The 27,991-nt window shown below is 42.1% G+C and overlaps 2 protein-coding genes across 5 annotated transcripts; one reads left to right on the plus strand and one right to left on the minus strand.

Annotated features, from left to right (window-relative positions):
• Positions 1 to 33: 33 nt before the first annotated feature.
• On the minus strand, positions 34 to 9,611 carry lxn (latexin). 3 transcript variants are annotated; one of them, XM_066652075.1, is made up of 8 exons: positions 9,358 to 9,611; positions 5,911 to 5,985; positions 3,167 to 3,316; positions 2,864 to 2,926; positions 1,498 to 1,675; positions 1,130 to 1,266; positions 847 to 909; positions 35 to 461 (listed from the first exon to the last, which is right to left on the minus strand). In XM_066652075.1, the coding sequence occupies exons 3-8, from the start codon at positions 3,302 to 3,304 to the stop codon at positions 354 to 356; spliced, it is 687 nt and encodes a 228-aa protein (XP_066508172.1). In that variant the 5' UTR covers positions 3,305 to 3,316; positions 5,911 to 5,985; positions 9,358 to 9,611; the 3' UTR covers positions 35 to 353. The 3 variants fall into 3 exon arrangements, with proteins under 3 accessions (XP_066508171.1, XP_066508172.1, XP_066508173.1); XM_066652074.1 differs by lacking the exons at positions 5,911 to 5,985; positions 9,358 to 9,611 and adding an exon at positions 5,336 to 5,637 and having other exon boundaries at positions 34 to 461; XM_066652076.1 differs by lacking the exons at positions 5,911 to 5,985; positions 9,358 to 9,611 and adding an exon at positions 3,534 to 3,723.
• On the plus strand, positions 8,657 to 26,823 carry mfsd1 (major facilitator superfamily domain containing 1). 2 transcript variants are annotated; one of them, XM_066652072.1, is made up of 17 exons: positions 8,657 to 9,165; positions 9,370 to 9,422; positions 9,595 to 9,707; positions 10,564 to 10,606; positions 11,106 to 11,173; positions 11,262 to 11,370; positions 12,056 to 12,158; positions 14,190 to 14,288; positions 14,651 to 14,762; positions 18,578 to 18,634; positions 18,728 to 18,884; positions 19,195 to 19,292; positions 20,258 to 20,370; positions 20,582 to 20,629; positions 20,780 to 20,846; positions 25,685 to 25,796; positions 26,159 to 26,823. In XM_066652072.1, exons 1-17 carry the CDS (start codon positions 9,021 to 9,023, stop codon positions 26,216 to 26,218), a joined length of 1,557 nt encoding a protein of 518 aa, XP_066508169.1. In that variant the 5' UTR covers positions 8,657 to 9,020; the 3' UTR covers positions 26,219 to 26,823. The 2 variants fall into 2 exon arrangements, with proteins under 2 accessions (XP_066508169.1, XP_066508170.1); XM_066652073.1 differs by lacking the exons at positions 25,685 to 25,796; positions 26,159 to 26,823 and adding an exon at positions 21,519 to 25,156.
• Positions 26,824 to 27,991: the final 1,168 nt, after the last annotated feature.

A 27,991-nucleotide genomic window follows, 5' to 3' on the forward strand; every position in this document is an offset into this window, starting at 1 on the left:
AAAATGAGGCCTTACACGTTAGAGGATGGATATTTTTAATATTGTTATAACCACTACAGCCTCATTCCACAGTAATGTAACAAGCAGTGAAAGCCATATCTCATTAACACACACACTGCCGAATGCAGCTCATAAATATATGTATTTTAATGCATGTGTCTTAATAGCCCTGTGTCTTTAAATAACGTTAATGATTTCCCTTTTGGTCAATCGTATTGAAACGGAATGAGCTCATGTCAATCCTTTACAAGGAGATGAACCCTGGCAGAGAAATTGTGTTCCTACACAAGAACAGGGGTCACTCGCACTGAATCATAACTTCACCAAGAGGTTGGTCTAAATTGAGCTTGGCGTTATGGATTCGGGTGATTACAGTGGCAGCGTGGCAGCAGTTCCGTGTCTGACACTTTCACTCCCTGTTCTGGAGACCAGGAGAGCAGCATATTCCAGCGAATGATTTCCTGCAAGTAAATATAGTATCATACCATTACTAATGCTCTACAAAGCAAATCTAATTTCAGCATTTTCTCTGTATTTCAATGAAAATAATTGTAATGCAGATCACTCGACGTTGAAACAAAGCTTGTGTAGGTAACGTGGCATGTAAATGAGGCCTGTTCTACAAACAGTGTCCTGTAGTCCATTGTAATCATTTCTTATAATCATTAGGTCGAATGGGTAACAGAGTAATGCATTTATTTTTGGATTAACACACTCTATAACACCTTTATTTAACAATAAAAACACTATTACATTCAAAGTTAAGTTGGTTAATTATGACTTACGACAAACCATGAGAAATCTAAGTTTTATTAATTATTATTATAGTTATTAGATATTTTTTACCTGGGAGACCATGTCATGAAGGAGAATCTGATACTCGAACCTCAGCTGGTTGTCTTGGCTTTTCTGAAAATGTGAACACAGAATATTAACGAAGATGAATATTCTGTTTTGATCCATTTTGTTCAACTCTAGACCACAAATTAATGTCGATGTTAGATGTTAGAATCTGATCTGTATTTCAAAACTGGGCTCATACAGAAACACAGTTATGAACCACACTAAATTAGGAGGAACCCACAGACTGTATGAACCTGACATGATTAAGTTGATGTAAGGGTCGTACCAGCTGTGTGATTTTGGCCACCTGAGCCATGTTAAAGAGTGTATTCTCGTTGGACTCTCTGAGCATGATGAAGCTTGCGGCCGCCCACCCCAGGTTCCAGAAAGGTTTCATCTCTGGATCAATGTAACCGATTCTGTCTAGAGAGAGAGAAAAGAGGCAATGTCTGAACAAGGAAACAGGTGTCTTTCAGTGAAGCACTGAATAGCGCACCCTTGTGGAGCAGTTTGCAAATGTTAGTGACCCCACTTTGTGGAAATGAAGCCACCCATGAGTGAGTATATGAGTGAGTTAGCAGCCAGTTCGCAAAATGTTTTGTATCTTCAAAACTAAACTAGATTTTTTAAACTTCTGCAGGAATAAGGTTGTACCTGGCAGGTCTTTTGCAGACACAGCACTGTCTGCTGCACTGTAGCGCTTGTAGAATTCTTGTTCTTTATCTGTGTTGTCGAGCTGAGGTAAATGTTCCCAAGAGCCCTGGACCTGCGGTGGACGCTGCGTCTCTCCCCTGGGATAGAGCACCTCCGCTGAACAGTTGCCCTCTGCGCTCTTTAATTAAAAATACATAAGCTTTACTTATAGTTCAGTAAATACCATCAAATATGATGATTTTAGGAGCTTAGTGTTCTCTTAGTGTTTAAAATAATGTTCCAGAAAAGCGTAACCAACAATAAAATGTCACTAAAACAAAGTTAAAAGAAAAGAATGGAATGGCTGAACTAAGCTTAATCCCTGTCCAGGAAATTGGCTTCGACACACTGTATCCCTTGTCTGAGAACATGTTTCCTGCATGTTTCCATAAACCTGTATAATCCTATTAATCTCTCAGTGGAGTAACTGTGTAAAAGGAGACTGCACTGAAGCATTCATTCATTCATTCATTATCTGTAAGCGCTTATCCAATTCAGGGTCGCGGTGGGTCCAGAGCCTACCTGGAATCATTGGGCGCAAGGCGGGAATACACCCTGGAGGGGGCGCCAGTCCTTCACAGGGCAACACACTCACACACTCACACCTACGGACACTTTTGAGTCACCAATCCACCTACCAACGTGTGTTTATGGACTGTGGGAGGAAACCGGAGCACCCGGAGGAAACCCACACGGACACAAGGAGAACACACCACACAGACAGTCACCCGGAGGAAACCCACAGGGACACAAGGAGAACACACCACACTCCTCACAGACAGTCACCCGGAGGAAACCCACACAGACAGTCACCCGGAGGAAACCCACGCAGACACAGAGAGAACACACCACACTCCTCACAGACAGTCACCCGGAGGAAACCCACGCAGACACAGGGAGAACACACCACACTCCTCACAGACAGTCACCCGGAGGAAACCCACGCAGACACAGAGAGAACACACCACACTCCTCACAGACAGTCACCCGGAGGAAACCCACGCAGACACAGAGAGAACACACCACACTCCTCACAGACAGTCACCCGGAGGAAACCCACGCAGACACAGGGAGAACACACCACACTCCTCACAGACAGTCACCCGGAGGAAACCCACGCAGACACAGGGAGAACACACCACACTCCTCACAGACAGTCACCCGGAGGAAACCCACGCAGACACGGGGAGAACACACCAAACTCCGTAGCGGGAATCGAACCCACAACCTCCAGGCCCCTGGAGCTGTGTGACTGCGACACCTACCTGCTGCTCCACCGTGCCGCCCCTGAAGCATTCAGTGAAAGCAAATGGATGTAAATTCTTACCTCACCAGCCCAGTCCATCACTGAGAACTCCAGAAAGTACTTCATTCCTGCTTCAGCCATATCCTGTCAGAGAGGTGTAGAAACAGCCAACATTAACTCACTGTGGTCTGAATTGAAGGAGCTGCCACTGTCCACAGAACACTGTTGTTTGGATGTTTTTGGTCGGTGGACTATTCTCAGTGCAGCAGTGACGCTGAGGGGTTTAAAAACTCCAGCAGCACTGCTGTGTCTGATCCACTCACACCACTCACTAACACTACAGAATTTCAAGTGAATCTCAAAGTGACAATGTAGTCGACTCACCTCAGTTCTTGCCTTGTGGACTTGGGTCACACTGTACAGTCTGAACGGTGACCCGTACTGGGTGTTGATGTAGTGCTGGACAGCATTGCCCGCCCGCGACGCTTCGTAATGTTTAGGATTCAGTTCTTTCGAAGTCATGACTAGTACGTCCTAAGCCACATGTTAAAAGTTAAAAGGGGAGAGAGAAGTTAAAGGGGTTGGAAAACAAGATAAAGGTTGTGGCTGGAAAAGGACTTTGGCCTTTATTCTTCAGGACACATGCTTGCTTTGGATAAATGCATATGCATAGGACTAATGCATAGGACATTAGGGGGAAAAAAACCTGGACACAAGGTCATGTGAGACATGAAAAAAGAGGCATGCTTACATCTGCAGTCCTCCACTGGCCTTTAACGCTGACCTTAATGTATTGAAATCCTCAGCTGCAACACACTCTGATCTGCTGTCTCACTGAACTGTGGATGTAGACTAAACTTCCTGTTTCCTTGGTTTAGCAGCTGTCCCACCTTCTCTTAAAGGGACAGCCTACTCATCTGACTGACCACTATTCAACCGTCTGTTCAAGATATTTTTCCTTCTGATGAAGTCTGCGGGATCCTGTGGGATCAATGAAATCTTATCTTATTTCATCCTTTTTGTTACAGGATGTGGTTGATTTTATCATGCCCACTGTCAAACGTCTTTTTAGACATAAGTTATTATTTTTATCAACCAAACAATATAGAAGAGCATGATTATTTACTTATTATTTGTATTTATTGTGCTAATATGTATTTATTCTTAATAGTTACTAATAGCATAAAATTGCTTAAGGGTCAATGAATGCAACATTCTATGCCCCATTTAGTGTGTGTTGTGCTGGTACGGGTGGATCAGACACAGAACTGATGCTGGAGTTTTATACACCAGGCCACCAAATAAAAATGTTATTATTATTAATTAATTAATTCATTCATTGTCTGAAACCACTTATCCAGTTCAGGATCACAGTGGGTCCAGAGCCTACCCAGAATCACGGCGCCAGTCCTTCACAGGGTGACACACACTCACACCTATGGACGCTTTTGAGTACACAATCCACCTAAAAATGTGTGATTTTGGACCGTGGGAGGAACGGTCCAAAAACCCACGCAGACACAGGGAGAACACACCACACTCCTCACAGACAGTCACCCAGAGGAAACCCACGCAGACACAGGGAGAACACACCACACTTCTCACAGACAGTCACCCGGAGAAAACCCACGCAGACACAGGAAGAACACACCACACTCTTCACATACAGTCACCCGGAGGAAACCCACACAGACACAGGGAGAACACACCACACTCCTCACAGACAGTCACCCGGAGGAAACCCACGCAGACACAGAGAGAACACACCACACTCCTCACAGGCAGTCACCCGGAGGAAACCCACACAGACACAGGAAGAACACACCACACTCCTCACAGACAGTCACCCGGAGCAGGACTTGAACACACAACCTCCAGATCCTTGGAGCTGTGTGACTAGTTGTAGTAGTAGTGGTGCCTAGATTAGCTTTTTTTTGTTACTCATTAGTGACAAAGAAAAGTCTGATACAGTCAAGAAAAGACAGAATTATGTGAGAGCTCCTCTCTGTGGGTAGATCTCTGGGGCTTCTACAAATCGTCCTACAATACAGTGACTGTACAAAGGGCCAGATTATGGCAAACACACAGAGCTTCTGGGCAGGGTTAGATCATGGCTGACAATCAAAAGCTTTAGTGTCACTTGTCTTGCTGATTGGGGTCTTCTCCTCCTTGTGAGAATGGAAACGTGAGCCAGAGGATTTGCCAGAACTCACTGCTCTCTGCTTTATTGATCACAAAAGCTCCAAACTCAAGCATGTCTTAGGTTTCTCTTTTTGAAGACAATGGCAGAGAGTATCAAGGACATTAATGCGGTCTCTACGCTCTGTTTGTTCTCACACTCTTTAAATAAAATACATTTTATAGCATATGGTTCTTATCAGTTCAATGACTGAATATGTATTATCTATTTATTTTTTTACTTGGGCATGGAGTCACTAGATTTGCGCCACATACATTTAATTATAGTCCAAAGGCTACGTAGCTTCGCATTGTACACAGTGATTTGCAAATATATACTCAATATACAGAGTCCTCTTATGCAGCAGGACTTACCTCAGATGTGGATTCATTGTTGTTGTTAAGCAGTAAAGTACAGCTGGATGGACAGTCCACCAGGTTTTGAGAGATCAAGCCTGGGGCTGTAGTTGTTTGGAAAAAGGGAGCCGCTGGACACGTCCAGATCAAAGAGAAGAGAACCGAAATAACCGAGTAAAACCAGTTCATTTTAAAAAAGGCTCTGAAGGTGGACTTTGTGAGAACTCTCTATTTAAGAAGCTAAAGATATGTACTGTCCAAAATATCTCAAAATCTCATTCCCTCACTCTTTCTCCCCCTCACTTAGTCTCTGCCCAATCCCCTTTAACAAAACAGGTTCCTCCCACTATTACAGAAAACAGCTGAACATACTTAGATGCTCCCTAGGTATCCATCCTTCTTTAGTAGTTTGTGTGGAAAATTAACACAAGATTGTTCTTATAATGAGCACCCACTGACAAATAGAATGGGGCGCTCTGAAGCAGCTGCATATGAATCAATGTGTGTGGGGACAAGAGAGAACTAGATAGGTATAAAGCCAACAAGCACAGTCCTGTGGAGCAGTGGAAATACTTTTCCTTAACCTCACTGACCTCATCAAATGCTCTTGTAGCTCCATGCAATTGAATCCTCACAGCAGTGTTCCGGTATCTAGTCCTCCAGCTTCCCTGAAGAACAGAGGGGGACAAGCTCCCTAATTTTTCAGATAATAAACAGGTGTTTACAGACGTTAGGATGTATAAGGTATGACTTCACTCATTAATTTAATCTTAAATAATAATCTCTAGAACTCAGAGCTTACATCACAGATAAGTTTACATTACTGCTTTAACAACTGGAGAACAACAAACATCACATACTGATCATAGCATTTGTTAACCATGAAAAGGCACTAAATTTATATACTCAAGACAAGCCATTTTAACCTTTCATTCCACTGCCCTACTTCTAAATATATATATGAAAAAATAAATAAACCCTGGAAATACATCTGGTTTGAGTATTATTCCAACCATAGATCCTATTCATTAAATCAGTGCTGAAGCGAAACAAGAGACAAGAGGGAGTTTTAAGCTGCTTTCTGGTAAAGAAACTTTATCTAATCTGTGACTTTTGCTCTGAGTATGAGAGGAGGATTTGTTTACATGTCCTAATATGGAATGTGCTGGAGCTGACTGCATGCAGTGTGTATTCCTGTGAAGGACAGTGCTTCATGTGAACAGTTGTATGCCTCAAAACAATAATGTCACAATGACTGTAGTCATTTAGGGTGTGGTTGGTTAAAGTAAAAAAAAAAAAAAAACAATTTCCTCATACCAAGAGATGTTACCTAATCTCTAGACACTGTTTGAGTCAGGTTCCAGTGGCTACTGCTGTTTCTAGCAATGGAAGTATGTTTTTGTGCATATTTCTAAAGATAAGTCAAAATATGTGAGAAACCACTTATTATTAGTGATTAATAAACACTCCACGTATGTTTAAGCGAGTGTGTGGTGATATAGGAATGCTTTTAGCTTGATGATATCTGGTATTAGCATCCCCCTGCTTGCTAGTTATGCTAGCCTCGTAGCTCCAGAACAAAACTCATTAGCTGTTATGCTAGCTGATTGACTGTAATTTTGCTGTAGGGGATTGTATAGTTTTGCTGAAATATTAGTTTATATCTTTAAAACATTTGTGATGCCCGTGCAATTTGACCACACTTAACCACACCCACTTCTTTCATCCTGTAATCATAATTTTGTGTATACACTTACATGTAAAATGGCTTCCAGCAGGTATTTTAATAGTGTGGTTGCCCGCTGACCCCGAGAAGCAGACAGCAAACATGAGAGTTGCTGTAATTTATCTCCAGATTGTCACAGATAAGCACGAATTACAATCAGTCACACTGTATAGAGTCTTTAACCCGGGGCTGGATATGCTAATACCTATCAGGAGGTTTAGAGATGAGGATTCTATTAAGGTGCCACAGGAGATCAGTGTGGAAAGATGCTTTATTCACAATCATAGCCCGCATTTCCCCTCGGATTAATTTGCAAATCAAATTAGGCTGAGGAAAAGAAGGTGAAGGGAAGAAAAAGCTCCTGATCCAAATAAATTGGTTCTTCCGAGTGACGTCTTGGAGATTGGAGGGGTTTTGGGGACAGTCGCAAAACTGTGGGTGGTTTAGCAGCATGTCACGACTGATTTACTGCCCCGTACCTGCTGATTAATGGAATAATGAAATATGATCTCCCTGCCGGCCTACCAGGGGAACAGAAAGGCCTTCGCATTAGGGCAGGAAATTAATGAGCTACACCGTCATTACTTTGACCACGCGGGTGAAAACCAGTTTGTCAAGCACAGATTAAATTTTCTGACAGATTACCAGGCCTCAGTGAATTATGGGTAATTCGAAATGACGTTCAAGGAAATTGCTCAGTCCTGGCTCGCTCTGTCTCTCTCTCTCTCTCTCTCTTCATGGGCACTTTAAAGGACTAATTTCTTCTGAAGTTGTGGTGTAGTGAACAGTGAATGAACACCAGAGGGCATAAGGTTTTCAATCTATTGTCAGCAAAAGTTCACAAGCAAAATTACATTACTTTCATTAGAGGTTGCTGTACTGAGTTGATTAAAAAATATTTTAAATGTAAAAGTCATGCAAATTTCCATTGTTTAACAATACCACAACTGCTCAATGGCCTGTGTATAACACTGACCTCTGCAAAAGAGCTCTGGTCAAGTTGCTATTTTTTATAAGTGTCTTAATACAGGGAGGACATTTTTATTTATTTATTTTTGGCCCTCACAAAGATATTATACTGAATATTTGAAGGATCACTGGATTAATATCAAAACAATTATAGACTGTCCATCTGTTTCTCTGCTTACATTATTACCCCCCTTTCCCCCTGTTCTTCAGCGCTCAGGTCCCCAACACAGCAGGTATATGCTTTGGGTGGTGGATCATTCTCAGTGCTGCAGTGACACTGACGTGGTAGTGGTGTGTTAGTGTGTGGGGCTGGTGTAGAGTGGATCAGACACAGCAGTGCTGCTGGAGTTTATAAACACTGTCCACTTTCTGTCCACTCTGTTAGACACTCTTACCTCTACCTTGTAAACTAGTAAAGATGTAAGAACAGAGACAGTAGCACATCTGTCACTGGGCAGTTTGTGTTGGTAGTGCTCTAGTCCTTCATCAGTGGACACGGGCCATTTCGGCCGGATATTTTTGGTTGGTTCATTACCTGTAGCAATGACAATGAGGGCTTTAAAAACCCTAACAGCCCTGCTGTCACTGTCTGTCACTATGTTCTCCTCGTGTTTGCTCCCACAGTCTCAACTACGGTAGAACGGCGTTTGGTCGTGTAGTGATATTTCCATGTCGCTAGGTGGCAGTGAAGCGGCTCCACGCTCTTACTCTGAAGAGAAGCCGTATAATGTTTTTGACGCTGTATGTTTTAAAGTTTCTTAAATCTTCTAACCCTCAGCTTTAATCCCTTCAGTCGTGATTGTGTAGAAGGACCAGGGTTAAACTAAAATGGGTTTACTAGGGTATAACTGTAACACGGAGTAAACAAATTAACAATGGCGTCAAAGCTTACGTACTGAGAGCTAAGCACGGCGTTATAAAAACAGTCGGTAGTATTAGGCGGCGCTCAGAAACCCGTCTCTTCAGCTGTTCTAGTTCCTTCAAAAAACAAGCGGTAGATTAAACTCCATGGAGCACAGGGAAGAAAACGAAAGGCTCTTCAGCGAAAACGACGATGAGAGAGAAGACACAAGGCGGTATTCTCCATTCTGTGACCCGAGCCATCTGTTCCACAGAATCATTGTGCTGCTTTGTATGTGTTTTTTGGGCTTCGGTGAGTAAGAGTAGGATTTAACTCTGAGGGAGTAGCATATGCTTCCTTAAGCACGTCTTTCGCTGTAGTTTAAAAGGTTCAGCAGTTACATTTAACGTCAGACAGCCCGACGCTTTTGGTTTATGTTTGTTTCCACACTGTAGCTGTATTACAGTCCACAGGACAGTGGAATCACATATAATTTGTTCTTACCTCTGTTTTCAGGCAGCTACTTCTGTTACGACAACCCGGCTGCACTTCAGAAACAAACCATCCAGGTCCGGGGATTTGTTTTCGTTTTTATGCTTGAATGAATTAGCACTATTCAGTAGCACCGTGGCAAGTCGAACCAGAGATGCTCCTGTAGTTTGTGAAGTTCAACTGTGGCTTTAGGCTTCTGTACCGTCCGGGCATAGCTTCTGCTAACTGTTTCTATCGCTTCATTTTTAGGATATGGGCTTGAACACTTCCAAGTTCATGCAGCTTTATGCCTGGTATTCATGGCCTAATGTCGTCCTTTGCTTCCTGGGAGGCTTTTTATTGGACAGAGTTTTTGGAATCAGGTGAGAGACCTCCTTAAAAAGCAGCTTAAAGCAACTCTAGGTAGTATTTTTACATTAAAGTCTAAGCAGCAGCGATATGAAAGTGTCAAACAAATAAATACAGTGGAGTTTGAGTTCCTAACTTGTGTTTATTGAGAGTCAGAAAACATGTTATTTCTTACTAATTCAAGGAATAAGGTTTAAAAGACCCCCCCCCCCAAACTCTAGAAGCTGCACTTAATTTAATGTAAAATGAGGAAAAGGTGTGTTTTAACGGTGTTTTACTGCGGCGTTGTTCGGCTGTTGTCCACCAGTGACGTCACGGTCGCGTTCGAGAATTTCCGTAGAGAGCTCGGGTTTTTCCGTCAATTTAATAAAATTGTCAGTTTTAAAACAAATTAAGCTGCTATTTTCATTTTAATTCATACTTATATCTGTCAGTAACTAAAATAATGTCAAATATTCATGGAGGGCCGTTAAGTGGTGCTTAGCCTTTAAAACTACAGCGTCACGAACATTGCTGTAACAAGCTGTAATACGGAGAATAGAGCCTCTGTTGTTGCTAATCCAGGCTCAGCACTGCAGAAACTGCACTATGTAACGTGGGGGGTTGGGCAGGAGCGAAAATACCAAATCTTAACTAATGTTCCTTTTAAAAGAGCAGCAGAAACAGACTTGTTGAAAGTGATTGTATATTTTTAAAGAATCCTGTTCTTTTATCATCATTTATTGTTCCACAGGGCATTCAAAACGGGAAGGAATACACATTCTTAACATAAATATAGCAATACCTGGTATAAACAGTGTCACTTACAGAGGCACTAGGCTTTCATTCATTACGTTGTGTGTGTTTGTTACATGATCCTCTCCTTTCTAGGTGGGGAACAATCATCTTTTCACTCTTTGTGTGTGTTGGACAGGTAGGAACATATGTTTGTTGCTATGGTTAGATCAGAGATCATTCTACGTTTTTTTGTAACTGGTTTCTGATGAGTATGTGGAGCTGTTTTCATAGTTGTTAGCTTTGAGGCTTTTCTGGAACTTGGATGATGATGATGATGATGATGATTTCAGTATATTGTAAAAAAAAAAAACAATATAAAATATAACACACAAAGAAAATATAAATCTGCTGTGCTCTTCACATATTAAATGCAACATTAAATAAAGAAAATGATTGTCTTTTTACGTTGTTGTCATTAAAATTAAGGTTCCTGGTTGGACCTTCTTGAAAATACAGTCCCTTTTAAACGTAGCCCCCTAATTTCAGTGGCTCAAAAGTAATCAGAGCGCTTACTCCTCTGTTATGGGTCTTTGTCTCTTCAGATTGCAGGAATTAAACATTTTTTAGCTGAAATGTGGGACAGTTATTTGGAAGATTCTGATAAATCTGGACTTGTATATAATTATATTTTGCAGGTGATATTTGCCTTAGGAGCTTTGGTGGATCATTTTTGGCTGATGAATGTTGGCCGCTTTGTTTTCGGGTAAGTGCTCATGTTCCTTTGATTATCCTTTTGTATTTGTGGTGCTCAACACTCAACCTCTTCTTCTCTTCTGTCTATTGCTCTTCAGAATTGGAGGAGAGTCTTTGGCTGTGGCACAGAACACATATGCCGTGAACTGGTTCAAAGGGAAGGAGCTGAACCTGGTGTTTGGTCTACAGCTCAGCATGGCTAGAGTGGTATGGAAAATTAAAATTCTTATGTTCATTTGAATCCTAGAAAAACAAAGACACATTGAAATATTCAAACAGGTCCATTCAGGTACAGGTCCCAGTAAACAATTAGCCGTTGATTCAACGTTGAAATAACGTAATGACTGCCGTCTAATCAACGTTCTCTTAAGGTTGAAAATGAAAGTTGAAAAGACGTCCAAACACAGACATTGAAAAGACGACTATTAGACGTATTTTGGACGTACATTGACGTTATTAATTGGTCCCGAAATAAATTACTTGTATAAAAAGCGTTTTGGACGTCCACTGATGTTATCGATTGGTCACCACCTAACTAACTTATTAAGATGGATTTTGGACGTCCATTGACGTTTAAAATATGTCCTTGACGGACAGACTACATTTAGACCTATTTTGAACGTCCAGGGACGCTCCTTGTTTACTGGGTACATTCTACATTTTCCTGACGTCCAATTACAATGCTTTTTAGTTTTATTTACCAAAAACAGCCATAATTATTATTTTTTTCCCTTCTTAAATATGTATTCTTACAGAATTACTGCCCTTAAGAGTTGTGTAGTAAGTCTCTCTCAGAAATCAGTCCAATTCCAATCCTTCCTTATAGATATCCTTCAGTTATTGGTTAAGAGATGATTTCTATTTATTTACTTTGATGACTTTTGTCTTCCAGGGCAGTACAGTCAATATGAATGTTATGGGAAAGGTGTATGACTCCATGAAGGATGTGTTGGGCCAAGCAGGCCACTACACTCTTGGATCTGCGCTCATGATCGGTAGGTGTTCAAAGCCTGCAGAATCTGCACACTCAGAGTAAAATCTGTCTGCAGCACACTTCCCTTTAGCCTGACACTGAACCATTATGAGGAAGTGTTGGATCCTGTACAGGCTCCATATATCAGCGAGGAGCTCCTGGGTGGATGAATCAGGACTAGCTTTCTTGAGTCCATGTATTATAGTTCATCAGGATTAAGAGGGTGATGTAATGGCTCTAGTAAGTTTCTGTAAGACATCTAACACTAGTTTACTCATTTTTGGTCAGCTGGGAATGTGTGTGTCTCTGGTTTGGGAGCTGTGATATATTTTCACTATTCACTCAAGACTTTGACCCCTCTGTCATGGTTTGATTCACATAAGTGAACCTCTCACACAAACAGACCCTCCTTAAATGGTATTAAATGACCCGAATGAACCTTTGTAATGTTCACTTAAAATCATTTCTGCCAAAGTTGAGGAAATAGTAACTATTTTGTTTGTTTTTTTAGCTTGTAAATACCGGGATATGTTTTACTGCAGGTTTAGACATGGCTCCTCCAGTCAGACCCGTTACATGAGCTATAATGTTTACGATTTTGGTTTATAAGCCTTGAACACTACCCATAACTCAGTTACACCTATAGGAAGTGTCGAACAACAAATGGTCTCACCCCATCTATAGAGAACTAGAAAGAGAACAGAGTCCACTTTAAAGTTCAGTAAACGGTTGCTTACATTGTGAACACAAAGGGCTGAGGTCAGGATGGTTCCCGTTCAGGATTACTTTACTTTAAGAACCGTGAAACAGACTAGTTTCTTACTCCTCTGGGCAAACACTTTGCTTTGGGAACCTCTTGCTACAGAGCTATAAACATTCGGCCACATTTGAGATCATGTCTCATGTCTGAACGCTCTGAAACTTGAACCTCTAGTTAGTTGTAAGTTTGCCCAGCGAGTTTTGAAACAAATCCATGTTTCGTCCCTGCGCTGCCACCACGAAACCCGAGAACGTTTGGTTGGTGTTTTTTTTGTGCAGAAGTGCTATAAGTGTTTTATGGAATTTCCTCTTTCACTTCTGCCAAAGATATGGTTCTCATTTTACTGAAGTCATATACAAACTGGAGTGGACTCTGCTTGTCCTCTTTTCCCTACGCTCTTTATTGGAGCTTCATTTTCCACACTGTTGAAATGTCCCTCTTTTTCGTATGTGTTTTACAAACTTCCTTACAACGTCTAGGGATACGAATTGGCCTGTGCATTCTTCTGGATTTTACAGATAGTGTGTTAGTCACTTCTACACACCATCCATTTCCAAAGGGCCAGAGGTATGAGGTATAATGATTGATATGAGACCAGCACGTACAATGCTGTTGTGTTGTTAAATACAGTTTCCCAGTTTACAGGAGTGTGTAATAATTTGGGATTAAATTGTAGTCCTTACTATATGCAGTTTGAGCACTTTACAAGTGTAATTTTTGAAGAAAGTAAGATGAATCACTCCCCTTTCTGTAATCCTTTGTTCGAATGACTGCCTTGACTCTTAGAAATGTCATTCATTTCATTCATTATCTGTAACCCTTAGGGTTACGGGTCGCGGTGGGTCCAGAGTCTACCTGGAATCATTGGGCGCAAGGCAGGAATACACCCTGGGGGGGGCGCCAGTCCTTCACAGGGCAACACACACTCACACATTCACTCACACACACGGACACTTTTGAGTCGCCAATCCACCTACCATCAATTTGTAATTAAGATGTAATTTACATGTAAACTATCAAAGTCAAAGTATACTAACACTTTCTCAGCAGAGAATGGTGCTTTGTTCCAAAGTCGTAAGTCTTATTTTTTACTTATTTGCTATAAGATGAAATATGGCAGGTTTTAACTGTGTTCTCACTTCAGAAATCATGGCTCATTCAACCAGGGGTTCAAACATGCGTGACGGTGTAGTTTACGGGGCCCCTGAAACTAACAGAAGTGGGTCTTTTGATTGTAGCTGATTCCCAGTGGGATATCTGAGGGGAACTGAAATGTGTGGCCTTCTGTTTCAGCCGCCTGCACGTGTGTGTTCTCACTGCTCTGCGCTCTGGCTTTGGCTTACTTTGACAAGCGAGCCGAGAGGATACTCCACAAGGAGCAAGGAAGGACCGGTCAGTGAACGCTCTCTGCTTGTGTCTCCACTGTAAAAAGCTGCTCAGGTGTTAGATCGCCTGTCCCTGCATCCTCCAGTTAAAACAGATTGATAAGTAACTCCTCTGCTGCTCTCAGCACTTTTTTTTGTGGCTGTATTACGTAGTTTGTCAGGGAGGGTTAGGTCTCCTGTGGGACATGATTACAGCTCCTCCCTGCAACATGAAAGCTTTTCATATATGCTGTTATATGATGCTGTCAGAAAAAAAGCAGCTTAACAGAGCATTTAATGTTACGACAGGCTGTGAGGAGCAGTTGTCGTTTTTATGATTTGTGTGTGTGTGTGTATATATACGTGAGTGAGTGTGTGTCTTGTGTGCAGGGGAAGTGATTAAGCTGAAGGATGTGAAAGACTTCCCTCTCCAGCTATGGCTAATTTTCATCATCTGCGTGGGATATTACGTCGCCATTTTTCCCTTTATAGGCCTGGCACAGTGAGTACTCTGTGTACAACTTTTTCATGTATGCTATCGCCAGAGGTGAATATATCTGACGTATATGCGTTTATATGCATTATTGGCAAGTGTATTTGCATATCTCACCGCTGTCCAATTAAAAAAGGTGTATCTCCAAAAAATAGTAACTTTACAGAAGAAGGGGTAAAAACCTTAGCTTTCAATGGAAGTCAATGCAAAAGGATTTAATTCCAAGTAATTTTGGAGCATTTTTATTGGTCCATTCTTTGTGAAATTTTAACACGGCGTGAAGGACAGCTGCTGTGGTCAAATGATGTAGTAAACTAAACCTCCACAAACATGGAGATATGTTTTTTTGTTTATTGGACAGTGATAATATGCATATACATTATCAGTAGTGATGCATGATACTTCAGCGTCTAATATATTATTTGCCGATATGTAGATTTTTATCCGTCTGATATTGGAATTTTAGCCAATATTGCAACCAGGCGGCACAGTGGTGCAACAGATAGTGTCACTGTCACACAGCTTCAGGGATCTGGAGGATGTGGGTTCGAGTTCTACTCCTGGAGGCTGTCTGTGAGGAGTGTGGTGTGTTCTCTCTGTGTCTGCATGGGTTTCCTCTGGGTGACTGTCTGTGAGGAGTGTGGTGTGTTCTCTGTGTCTGCATGGGTTTCCTCCGGGTGACTGTCTGTGAGGAGTGTGGTGTGTTCTCCCTGTGTCTGCGTGGGTTTCCTTCGGGTGACTGTCTGTGAGGAGTGTGGTGTGTTCTCCCTGTGTCTGCGTGGGTTTCCTCCGGGTGACTGTCTGTGAGGAGTGTGGTGTGTTCTCCCTGTGTCTGCGTGGGTTTCCTCTGGGTGACTGTCTGTGAGGAGTATGGTGTGTTCTCCCTGTGTCTGCGTGGGTTTCCTCCGGGTGACTGTCTGTGAGGAGTGTGGTGTGTTCTCCCTGTGTCTGCGTGGGTTTCCTCCGGGTGACTGTCTGTGAGGAGTGTGGTGTGTTCTCCCTGTGTCTGTGGGTTTCCTCCGGGTGACTGTCTGTGAAGAGTGTGGTGTGTTCTCCCTGTGTCTGCGTGTTTTCTCCGGGTGACTGTCTGTGAGGAGTGTGGTGTGTTCTCCCTGTGTCTGCGTGTTTTCTCCGGGTGACTGTCTGTGAGGAGTGTGGTGTGTTCTCCCTGTGTCTGCGTGTTTTCTCCGGGTGACTGTCTGTGAAGAGTGTGGTGTGTTCTCCCTGTGTCTGCGTGTTTTCTCCGGGTGACTGTCTGTGAGGAGTGTGGTGTGTTCTCCCTGTGTCTGCGTGTTTTCTCCGGGTGACTGTCTGTGAAGAGTGTGGTGTGTTCTCCCTGTGTCTGCGTGTTTTCTCCGGGTGACTGTCTGTGAGGAGTGTGGTGTGTTCTCCCTGTGTCTGCGTGGGTTGCTAGCTGGATTAGTGACTCAGAAAAATTGACCATAGGTGTGCGTACCCAGCCACTGGAATGCACTGCATTGTAGTGCCAGTTCCAAAGCCCAGATAAACAGGCAGGGTTGTGTCAGGAAGGGCATCTAGTGTAAAACTGCGCCAAATCTGAAATGCTCTGGTGACCCCTGACGGGAACAGCCTGAGGCAGAAGAAGAAGCTGATATTACAACAGATAACTTGGTGCCTTTTCTGTGCTTACACATATGCACTGATGCCTGTAAATACACAACAATGTCTGCCACGTGAACGTATTTCAGAGAACTTGGGATTAAAAATTCCTCTGTGGTGAAAGCTAATTTAAAAAAAACCAGCGACACTCATCCACACCAACAGCAGGTTAAACAACAGAAAGATACATTCATCCACCACAGCGTAGGAACCCTTTTTATACAAAACACATGAAAATAGTCCTTCAGCGTCTGAATTTATTACTGAAACACAATGATAAATGATTACAAACACTCACTCAAACACTCGCTCTGAGCCATTTTATGCTGCTCTCGAGTCTCTCCCTTGTTCTTCAAAACAAACGCGGTGCTGCACTAATTACCGTGCCTCTAGAAACCATTCACTAGGAACCAGCAGTAAATCTTTGATAAAAATATTAATAAAATACAAATAATAAACTTAAAATATAAGATTAAAAAGTACGGAAACATACAAATATTGAGGAAAAGAATGGTTCTCTGACGATCTTTGATTAAAAAGAATTTGTTTTGCTTCAATCCAATGTCAATTTCCTTTAATTACAAAACAATAAAATGATCTTTTATTAATATTGGCATCGGCTACTCCAAGGTGCTAATTATCAGTTATTGTATCTGTCTAAAAAATTCTAAATTGCCACATCCCTAATCATTAGCCAAAAAATTTGGTTTGTAGCCGTTGCATAATAAAACTTACTGTAATTCTCAGTTCATAGAATATATTTTATCAGTTTTCGTGTGTATTCATTGCATCATGGTCTAGTCATTAATGTTTAACAGCTTTCTTGGGCATGTTCCAGTCTGTTTCTAGAAAAAATAAATAGATGTGTTGACTGATACCTAAATGTAATGTATTCAGGAGCTGGGACTGGATTAGTGAATTAGAACTTTGCGTTTCACACCATTTTGAGGACGGTATCCTTTTGTGCTTTTGTGACTTTTAATTAAAAGTTAGGTCAACGCTACAAAAGCAGACTCCTGTAAAGTGCAAACTGGCAGTAAAATATCAGCTGACAGCTTACCTTTTAAATGTATGACAAAAAGGGTCATTAATTGATAGAAGACCAGTTTTACATATTCTCACAGGGGGCAGTGTTAAAATGCAAAGCAAGCACTGTCTCGTATTGCCCTTTCTGCTTGCTAAAAGATGTGTTGAAAATAAACGTAGCCAGCACTTCAGGAATTCAACAGTGGATGTACCCTAATGATCCTTAAAGCACTTGGAAATTGTGTCGTTGCATCGTATTGACCAAATGTGGTGCAGTAAAGGTTATACACATCCAAACAGGCAGAGGAAGGCAAGCAGAGCGTCCTTCGTTCAAGCTCTTGGACCTGCGGTATATGTAGGACATGTGCTATATGTTAAAGTGGGTCACTGACACTGAAAAAGCAGCGGTAGACATAATGAAACCTAAAAACTGAATTGAAAGGCTTGTGGATGGCTGTGTTCTCATGTCTCTAAGGAGCACCCTGGCTATTTACAGCAGGTGCTGGGAACAGCTTCTGAGTTATCAGTCAAGTAAGCTGGAAAAGTGCCGACTGATGGCCAGGTCGACTAATAAAGATGTACTTTTCTCAGATGCCTGTTGTCCTGTGCCGCAGACGTTTGTTTGTTTGCACTCAGCACTGCTGTACCTGTTGGTGGGAAATATTCACCTTGTTCAGTGGATCCCAAGAGCAGTGAAACAGGACGACAAATACTGATGGCTTTCAGGGACAAGCACATCTTTATCCCATGTGTTTTTGTCTTATTTTTATTCTGGCTGTTAAAAGCACTCAGCAGACCCTAGATGAGGCGTTTGAAGCAATGACTTGAAATGTTTTTTGAAGCTGGTTTTTCCAGTAGCGGTATTTTTCTGCTTTGTAGACGGAGAATCGTCTCACTTCTGAAGTTATTCTGGGTGTGTTAGCGCAGTGGTACTCAGCAGCCTTAAGAACGCTCACGTTATTTTTGCTCAGAACACGCGTACTAGGAATGTAGCTCTTAATGACACGATGGAGGTGTGTTTGGAAGTGAGTTGAGGGCCCTGACCCCTGTTCTAAGATGTTTATTGAGTTCATCCTGTACAAAGTACCGTTTCGTGCTCTATAAAAACTTCCCTGAACAAAATCAAGCCTCTTAAATATCCTCTGAATTCATTCAGTTTAAAATTCTCTTCTTTGCAGAGTGTTCTTCATTGAAAAATTTAACTTCACTCCAGCTGAGGCGAGATTAATCAACAGGTAAAGTACCTAAAAGCAGTGTAATCTTGAATCTTGATACTGTTAGATGATGAATCAGTGGTGGACCTTTGTTTTGATTTCTCCTTCTCGCAGCATAGTGTACATTATCTCAGCTCCTGCTTCTCCATTGTTGGGTTTCACGGTGGATAAAACGGGCAAGAACATTATCTGGGTTCTGTGTGCAGTCGTCACCACGCTGATTGCTCACATGATGCTGGCTTTCACCTTCTGGAACCCCTGGTTTGCTATGGTAACTCTTCTAGGTCATCAGCAAACTCTTCAGTAATGAATTAATAATAATATTAATAATGTTTTTATCTTCTTAACTTAATTTAACTGTTAACTCCAAGATATTTTTTGTTAATGACAGAATTTCAGGGCATTGCTACTGCTCCATCCTTTCTGAAATTTTAACTCAATTATAAAGAACAGACAATATATTTGTTCTTTAAAAAAATAAAGCATTGGAGATATTTTTTTTGTTATGTTTTGTGATGATATGATTATGTTTGAATCTTGGTTTAAATACATTTTATTCTGCCCTTCTCTCTATGACACAGGTTCTCTTGGGTGTGTCCTATTCTTTGCTGGCCTGTGCTCTCTGGCCAATGGTGGCCTTTGTAGTGCCAGAGCACCAACTGGGCACAGCATATGGATTGTAAGTGTTTTGCCAACTGTTGCAATGGCTGCCTAAGTTGGGAATGGTTCTCCTTTATAATCTTTTTGGAATAGACAGCTGAACTGAACTCCATTTACTAAACTGTACTAATGATATTTTGAAATAATTTTGTTCACCTTTTATACGCCAAATGTAATATCATTACAGAATATTCAGGAAAAAGGATTTTGCATCCAAACTATGCAGACATTTTTAGAAGTCTGCTGTGTGCGTAGGCTTTTCTATACATTGTGGAAAAGCAGAAGGAGCACATCGAGTTTCACGGCCTTTTACAGGAGCTGAAACTTTATACACACTGTCCACACCGCTCAGCTGTCTTTAAGTTTGAGTTGGAGATGGTAACGCCATCTGTTATGAAGCAGAGGATAAACTACTTCATTTAACATTTCCCATTCATTCATTATCTGTAACCCTTATCAAGTTCAGAACCCAAAACCCACGCAGACACAGGGAGAACACACCACACTCCTCACAGACAGTCACCCGGAGGAAACCCACGCAGACACAGGGAGAACACACCACACTCCTCACAGACAGTCACCCGGAGGAAACCCACGCAGACACAGGGAGAACACACCACACTCCTCACAGACAGTCACCCGTAGGAAACCCACGCAGACACAGAGAGAACACACCACACTCCTCACAGACAGTCACCCGGAGCGGGAATCGAACCCACAACCTCCAGGCCCCTGGAGCTGTGTGACTGCGACACTAACCTGCTGCACCACCCTGGCATTTTTAATAATAGATAGCCAGAAATGGTCCCACTTTAGTTATGAGTCAAATAATTTTTTTTTTCTGCATACTCTTTTGCTGAGAATGTCCACAAATTTATAAGGGTCATAATTCCGTTTGAGACCTTAAACACATGGAAAAAAGTAATTGTCCCCATATAACTTCACTCCTCCATCTCTGACTCTCTCTATCCTTTCTTTTATCAGCATGCAGTCCATCCAGAACCTGGGACTGGCTCTTATTTCCATGGCAGCTGGGTCCATTCTTGACAGCAAAGGTTACCTCTTCCTGGAGGTCTTCTTCTGCGCTTGTGTTTGCTGTGAGTGATCTGTGTAAATTGCGGATGCTTTAGGAGTAGAACTGGCATTGATGCATTCCCCTAAGGGTTTAATAGCTGAGCTATTTCCAATTGGTTCCTAAATAAATACGTGGTTGATATTTCAAATGTAAATAATGCATAATGCAAAGTTCTTTCTTTAAGAACTGAACTGGTCCGAGGTCCACACACTCTGCTCTCTGTCTTTCCACAGTGGCCCTGATAGCAGTGATTATGCTGTACTTTGTGGACTTTCTCCGAGGTACGTAAAACAGTTCAGATTTATTTGTAGACACCTGGTATTGTGGCAAAGCTGGGTCCTAGTCCCTACCGAGCAAACTGAAACCCCCCAATCTCTAGAGGGACCTAAAGGAAATCCTCAAACCTCGTTTCCTCACTTGTATTTCACCAGGTGGAGAGCTGAATCTTTCTGCCTCGGCCCGGGCCAGACTCCAGAAGGCAACAGCTCCGGAATCAGAGTGAGTTTACCACTCAAACTCTTTAAGTTTTCAGTTGTAGGTCGTTATTCATGGAGAGTCTATGCAAAGTGACTGACAGCTTCTTGTAATCCGTGAGAATCATTACTGGAAACCTGTTAATTATTCAAATTATTTCATAATGTCCCCATAATGTTCTGTTTTTATGGCGTAAAGTTAGTGACTGACTTTATTATTGTGACGTGGTTCCTCTTAGAAACCAAACAGCTTTCTTTAGAGTCGGGGTGATGGGAACCAAGAGTTGCAGTGTCTGCAACACAAAGCCTTTTCATTTAATATCCGAAACCACCAGTAGACACAGCTTCTGTTCGTCTGAGGTCTCTGTGTGTAAAGAAATGCAGAAGCTGTGCTCAGACATCCCAAGTCAACTGGCCTTCAGATATGGGAAGTTACAACGTGGCAGAAAGGCATGGATCACTCATGATGTTTCTGGCGACGTGGCCTTCATCAGATGAGACCCAAACTACAGAACATTCTCAGAAACCTTTTTAAAAGCATACACAAAGTTGCATCCACTCTGGATCTCATTAAACCTCCCCCAGGCTGAGACACCTTCAGCAGGGGTTTGCTTGCCGCCTCAGGTTTCCTCAACCACATGGTGAAAAGTGTGTGACCTGCGCTGTAACAGAGCCTGTGTGCTGTGGTGTGTTTCAGGTAAAGGCCGCTCATGCCGCTCACTCCACCCGGCATGCTGTGAGGGTCTTTCCAAGCAGCCGGACCTGTCAGTCATCCACCGGCGACTTTTCCAGTATTACTGCATTTCGACTTCACACTGACTCCATGCTGACACTACTAACACTGCTTCAGGGCTGTCCCAGATCCGCTTCAGTAGCCTCCTCTGCTCAGACTTTTCTTTTAACTCCAGCTGTGAATAGAAAGAAGAAGGAGGTTATGTAGGATGACTAGAGGAGGTTGTACGTGTACTGAATTGTTCCTTCAAGGGTACTTGTGTGTATATATAAGCTCAGCAGACCAAAAATCAGTATCCTTGCATCTTGCATGTTTAAGGTGTTAGTACCTTTAATCTCCTGCAGATGGCGGTGCACAAGGGTGATCGGGGTACAAAAACATGCAGGGTGTACAACTGGATTCATAGATTTGAGATGGGGGTGGTACAATGCAGTGAATGTCTCGATCCATGTCTGGAAAATGGGCCACACAGCCGATGTTAATGACTGTCAAAAAGGAGTAATTGCATTTGGGCGCCCAAAGCCGTAGTATGATGGAATTTCAAGAACGGCTTTTTACCAGGCTTCCAATGTAAATAAGATGTTCTTATTGGACTCGAATCCCGCAGTTTGCGGGGTAAAAAGCACAGCTTATGTTCTCAGCTTTATAACTCATGAATGCCTCAAGGCATTAGTATGTGCTGCATATCGTTGGAAACCGAAGATCCTGCCGTATATAAAAATCGCATTTACATCACGGTGTTGTGAAGCCTCTGAGAGTAATCCAGTGTGAAAAAACACCTTTAAAAACAAGGCTCTCCTTCAAAATGCATGTTGTATTCTGCTATCGTAACTGATTCTTCTGCTCAAACATGAATGACGTGTACTTTCCGTTTCATTTTGAGTCACATGAAGTCAACCCACGGGTGGTAAAAAAAAAAAAAAAAAAAACATTAATTCAGCAAAAACATGCAGTTCTTCTTACGTTTACTTCTATTATTTATAGTATTTCAGAATTTTTGTATGACATTGGGTTAGATCACCAAATATAAACTAATAAGCTTAAATATTTTTTCATTTTGTGTTTATTGTCTAAATAAACAGGTATTTTTCATCATATTTTTAAAAGACTATAATAATAATAGTTACTATTATAAGCATTTGAGTAAATTGCCAGCGTAACAAAACCATTTTTATTTGTTGGGATATTGTCCATACTGCCCCTGAACTAAATGCTGAAAGGCTGGGCCTCAGACACCCCAGACTAACAACTGCTGCAAAGAAATCTGAGGTGAGAATGTTTTGAAGGCCTTACATTGAGAAATATGTAAAGAACAACTTGGCGCTTGGTAAAATTTTGATCAAAACGTGGCCAATGTAAAGTAAATATCAAATATCAGCGTTTAAACTTCAGGTGATTACCTATCTGAGTAGCCAAGGGTCTTTAGAAAAGAAAAAAGAGCAGGTGTATGGAAGCGTATGCTCATATTGGTCGACAAGCGGAGGTAAACATCCCACTTTTTTACATTCTCATCTGAATTGTGGCTGAAATACAGGGGCCACTTTGCATGACACGTTGCTGCATATGTTCATGGTGTGCAGGAGACTTCTTCCAGAAGTTGTTTGTGAAGAACTTGCGTTGACTTCTAGAAGTCGTTCTCGCCTGGAAGTGAAGCAGTTTTCATTCACAAGCCGAACCCTCTCCGTTTGTTTTGTGTTTAAGCGACAATTCCTTTCTTCTTCCTTCACGCTGTGGCCTTGGATGCACAAATGCAATCACTTCTGTTTCCCGATCATTAACGTCTGCTTAACCACCCATTTTCCAAACATTACACTGGATGTTCACTGCAATGGGCCACCTCTTCTCAATCCATGAATCCCATCTCGCATCCAAAAGTTATTTATAGCCTGGTCATCCTCTTGCAAAGACACCTGCAGGAGCCTGAACTTACTACCAGCTTAAACACGTGAGGTGACAGTTTTTTTTTATCACGGAGCTTGTGTTTTTGTACTTATCTGAAGTACACAACTGGACGTTAAGACCATTCTCATGTATTTGAGAGTACGTTTAAATTATACCTTGATACACAGATCAGCCCCTACAGTACCCTTTTTCCCTGACAGTGAAGAATGTGCTCCTCTGGGGCCCCCTCTTGTCTAAAATTGACCATTCAATAATGCTAATGTATTTTGGACTGCTGGGAAGAGTTGTGTGTGTTTACTATCCACATCGCCTCAGGACAGCTGGCCATCCGCCAACGGCACTGGACATACCACATCTGACTGCAGTGAGGGAAGACGTTCCAACATCGTTCCAACACAGACTTTTACCTTGAACCTAGTCCATGAAACATTTTAAATGAAGGATTATTTTACAAACTTGTGTTTAACAATGTGGTTTTTAATGATTTGATCTTCTTGGATGTTTTATAAAGAGTGCACTTACTGCTTACTGTACTGCTTGAGATGTGTTGGTGTTTTCCTTGCATCACAGGCTTTTTCACAGGGGAAAAAAAGTAGATTTTAGTTAAAGGTGACAGTAATGATTGTAATAAATATTTTTTTTTCTTTTATATAACATTCAAAATGTGTTTCCTCACCACTTCCTGTTCTGGAGTATGTTTGGGCACTTGGAACCGCTCTAATGTGTTGAGGAAAACCCAGTGTCAGTAATCAAGTAAAAAAACAAAGTGGCTCGGTCTTACCTGCTAGGCTTCCTATCTCTGTCCATAGCAAAAAAAAAAAAACATCAACAGCAGAGAGACCTTCAAATGGTGAAAATCATGAAAAGAGTTGAGGATATCGCTTTATTCCTGCGCCATAGGTGGGTAATTTTCACTTATTTTTTACGGTTTTAAATGATTTAGGTAGCACTCACTCTCTCAGTTATTATCTAAAATGACTCCAGATGCCTCTGTCATGAATATAGAGAGAGCGAGAGAATACCGGACCGAGCCTGTTTGCTTTTTCATTCATTCACAGACACTGGGGCTTGGTAAAGGCAGCAGACTGGTTTCAAGCACAAAAACAGATGAGAGCTGGCGAATTGTGAGGAAACGTCATCTGAATTTTATAAAAAAAAGTGTTTTTATAAATGTATATTTAGTGTTGGTGGCAATAATGTACCTCTACAGTACCCTATTTTTTCTGAGACAGGCACTGCACAGGTATTTTATTTATTTTTATTTTAATTTTTTTTTAAACTATAAGAGCATTTAAAGCATGCTGTTAGGTCGGGGGTAAAGTTTCTCTTCAACATGTATTCATGGTTTCCTCAGGGTAAGAGTGGGCTGAGTTTGAAAACAAACATTTAGTTTCTGTGGGCGGGCAGGTTTCCTCCCATGGTCCAAAAATACATTGGTGGATGGATTAGGTGTTTAAAAGTGTGTGTGTGTGTGTGTGTGTGTGTGTGAGAGAGAGTGTGACTGGATGCGATGTTTGATCTTTAGGAAATGTGCTGATAGCTTTTGCTTGTTTTCTTTAAAGTACACAGATGATGATAAAATGAATGACACATGATGCTGTGCTTAATACACAATCCAAGTGTTCAACAACAAGGCCTTCAAAATAAAAGTTTTAATATTGACAGGGTTTACTTCTGATCTTTTTTTTTTTTTTACTCTAAACCAGAAGAGCTCAGTGGTCACATTATATTCATGTTTTAATTGTATTTCCTGATAATTGTGTTATTATTAGTATTTTGCATTATTTCTTTACAGTTCTTAGAAGACATTCTTATTTATTTATTTTTTTACAGTAAAATACAAGCTCTGAAAGACAAGACATAGTGCTATTCTGGTCAAAATGAGCATCACTACTCACTATGGGCTGTTGTAAACCTGCCCATTCCCCTCGTCCAGTGTGTTCACAACATCCTCATGTGAGATATTCTGGTTAAAAGAGTCAAGCCTTATTGGGATGGGTTTAAATATATAGTACATGAATTCCTGAGGTAAAATCCTCTTCTACGAGTGGTCCTCTCTGATTTGGATCAGTTCTGTCTGTGTTTTTGTTGGTATCTTAATATTCTGCAAACACAACAGGTTTAGGTCCGAATGAATCAATTAGTCTATTATTAAATAGATTATTTTTATTTCTATCAATAATGACAGCCCTACTTTGAATCTCTCCATCCCTCTCCTTTATTTTCAGAGTTGTGCAGCGTGTGAAGGTTCGTCAGCGTTTTCAAGAAGAGGTTCCTCGTCTGAAGCCCATGTCCAGTTTTGATCTCCGGAACCGTTATCTGTCCAGACTGGGAGCTCAGGTGTGTGCCATAAACAACAACTTAGTCCTGGGTCCTTTAGCTAAGGCTCTGAACTTGAATCGACTCAAGAACAGAAAAAGCCAGCATTCAGAACTGAATCAGCTGCTCTCTTTTGATCATTAAACCATGAGCAAGTGCCAGAACCAAGAACAGCAAGAACCAAGAGCCCACAGCATGGACATTACTTTAGAAAGTGTGGCATGGGACGTTGCAATAAGCCACATTCATATGATCACAGAGAAAACTGTAGTTATCATCAAACATTTTTATTTCTGCTTGCACTTATGACTTCCATCTCACACACTGTCACACACTGAAGATTCTAACTCGCTTTCCCTGTGTTTCTCTCATTTTATACACAGCTTCCCGAACACTACAGCGTCCACCTGTCCTCCCTGTCCTATAGGAGTCTGCTGCGGTGACATCTTGTGGCTTTAAAAGCAGCCATGTAGTGACTGAATACTAATCCAAACCTATAGGGGGCGATAGAGACACTAAGATATTTTACCTGTAGTTTCATCTGTACTGTGTAGTTGGAGCCCGAGTCCCAGTGGAATGAGATACGGCTTTGTTGCACATATTTCTCAGGTATTATTTTAAATTCATATCACTGTGTTACATGAAGACAATGCACTGATGGCACTTTACCATATCATTACTTTCCAAAACAAACATTTGTCTCCATTTATGTGGGTTTTTATTTTACTACATCATTGGAACACAGCAGCTGTCCTTCACATTGTGTAAAAAAGTAACGATGAATGGACCAATAGAAATGCTCCAAAATGATTTTACATGGACTTATATAAAAAAATTAAGAACTTTTTTTTCCCCTTCTCCTGTAAAACTACTATTTTGGAGATGCATGCTTTTCTTTGTACAGCAATGATATGCTTCACAGTTCTCAGGGATCACCGATGCTATGTACAATTTTCACGATGTTTGATATTTCTGGATGAAGCACAGAGTCAAATACTAGCTATTTTTAATCACATTCTTACGTGTAACATTATTAAATAAAGGCATTTTCACAGTATTCAGTTCATTCATTCATCTGTAACCCTTATCCAGTTCAGGGTCGCGGTGGGTCCAGAGCCTACCTGGAATCATTGGGCGCAAGGCGGGAATACACCCTGGAGGGGGCGCCAGTCCTTCGCAGGGGAACACACACACACACACACACACACATTCACTTACACACTCAAACCGGAGCACCCGGAGGAAACCCACGCAGACACAGGGAGAACACACCACACTCCTCACAGACAGTCACCCGGAGGAAACCCACGCAGACACAGGGAGAACACACCACACTCCTCACAGACATTCTCCCGGAGGAAACCCACGTGGACACAGGGAGAACACACCACACTCCTCACAGACATTCTCCCGGAGGAAACCCACGCGGAGACGTGGAGAACACACCACACTCCTCACAGACAGTCACCCGGAGAAAACCCACACAGACACAGGGAGAACACACCACACTCCTCACAGACAGTCACCCGGAGGAAACCCACGCGGACACAGGGAGAACACACCACACTCCTCACAGACAGTCACCCGGAGGAAACCCACACGGACACAGGGAGAACACACCACACTCCTCACAGACATTCTCCCGGAGGAAACCCACGTGGACACAGGGAGAACACACCACACTCCTCACAGACAGTCACCCGGAGGAAACCCACGCGGAGACGTGGAGAACACACCACACTCCTCACAGACAGTCACCCGGAGGAAACCCACACAGACACAGGGAGAACACACCACACTCCTCACAGACAGTCACCCGGAGGAAACCCACGCGGACACAGGGAGAACACACCACACTCCTCACAGACAGTCACCCGGAGGAAACCCACGCGGAGACGTGGAGAACACACCACACTCCTCACAGACAGTCACCCGGAGGAAACCCACACAGACACAGGGAGAACACACCACACTCCTCACAGACAGTCACCCGGAGGAAACCCACGCGGACACGGAGAACACACCACACTCCTCACAGACATTCTCCCGGAGGAAACCCACACGGACACAGGGAGAACACACCACACTCCTCACAGACAGTCACCCGGAGGAAACCCACGCGGACACAGGGAGAACACATCACACTCCTCACAGACAGTCACCCGGAGGAAACCCACGCGGACACATGGAGAACACACCACACTCCTCAGAGACAG

This window comes from Hoplias malabaricus, chromosome X1, assembly GCF_029633855.1.
Source record: "Hoplias malabaricus isolate fHopMal1 chromosome X1, fHopMal1.hap1, whole genome shotgun sequence".
In the NCBI taxonomy this organism is placed as follows: Eukaryota; Metazoa; Chordata; class Actinopteri; order Characiformes; family Erythrinidae; genus Hoplias; species Hoplias malabaricus.

Coding starts and splice junctions, on each gene's coding strand:
- mfsd1 (XM_066652072.1), top strand. CDS start 9,021: ATGGAGCACAGGGAAGAAAACGAAAGGCTCTTCAGCGAAAACGACGAT. Junction 14,763..18,577: donor CCCTTTATAGGCCTGGCACA/GTGAGTACTCTG, acceptor TCTTCTTTGCAG/AGTGTTCTTCATTGAAAAAT. Junction 20,847..25,684: donor GCAACAGCTCCGGAATCAGA/GTGAGTTTACCA, acceptor CTTTATTTTCAG/AGTTGTGCAGCGTGTGAAGG.
- lxn (XM_066652074.1), bottom strand. CDS start 5,506: ATGAACTGGTTTTACTCGGTTATTTCGGTTCTCTTCTCTTTGATCTGG. Junction 1,267..1,497: donor GTCTGCAAAAGACCTGCCAG/GTACAACCTTAT, acceptor CTCTCTCTCTAG/ACAGAATCGGTTACATTGAT. Junction 462..846: donor TTCATGACATGGTCTCCCAG/GTAAAAAATATC, acceptor ATTTACTTGCAG/GAAATCATTCGCTGGAATAT.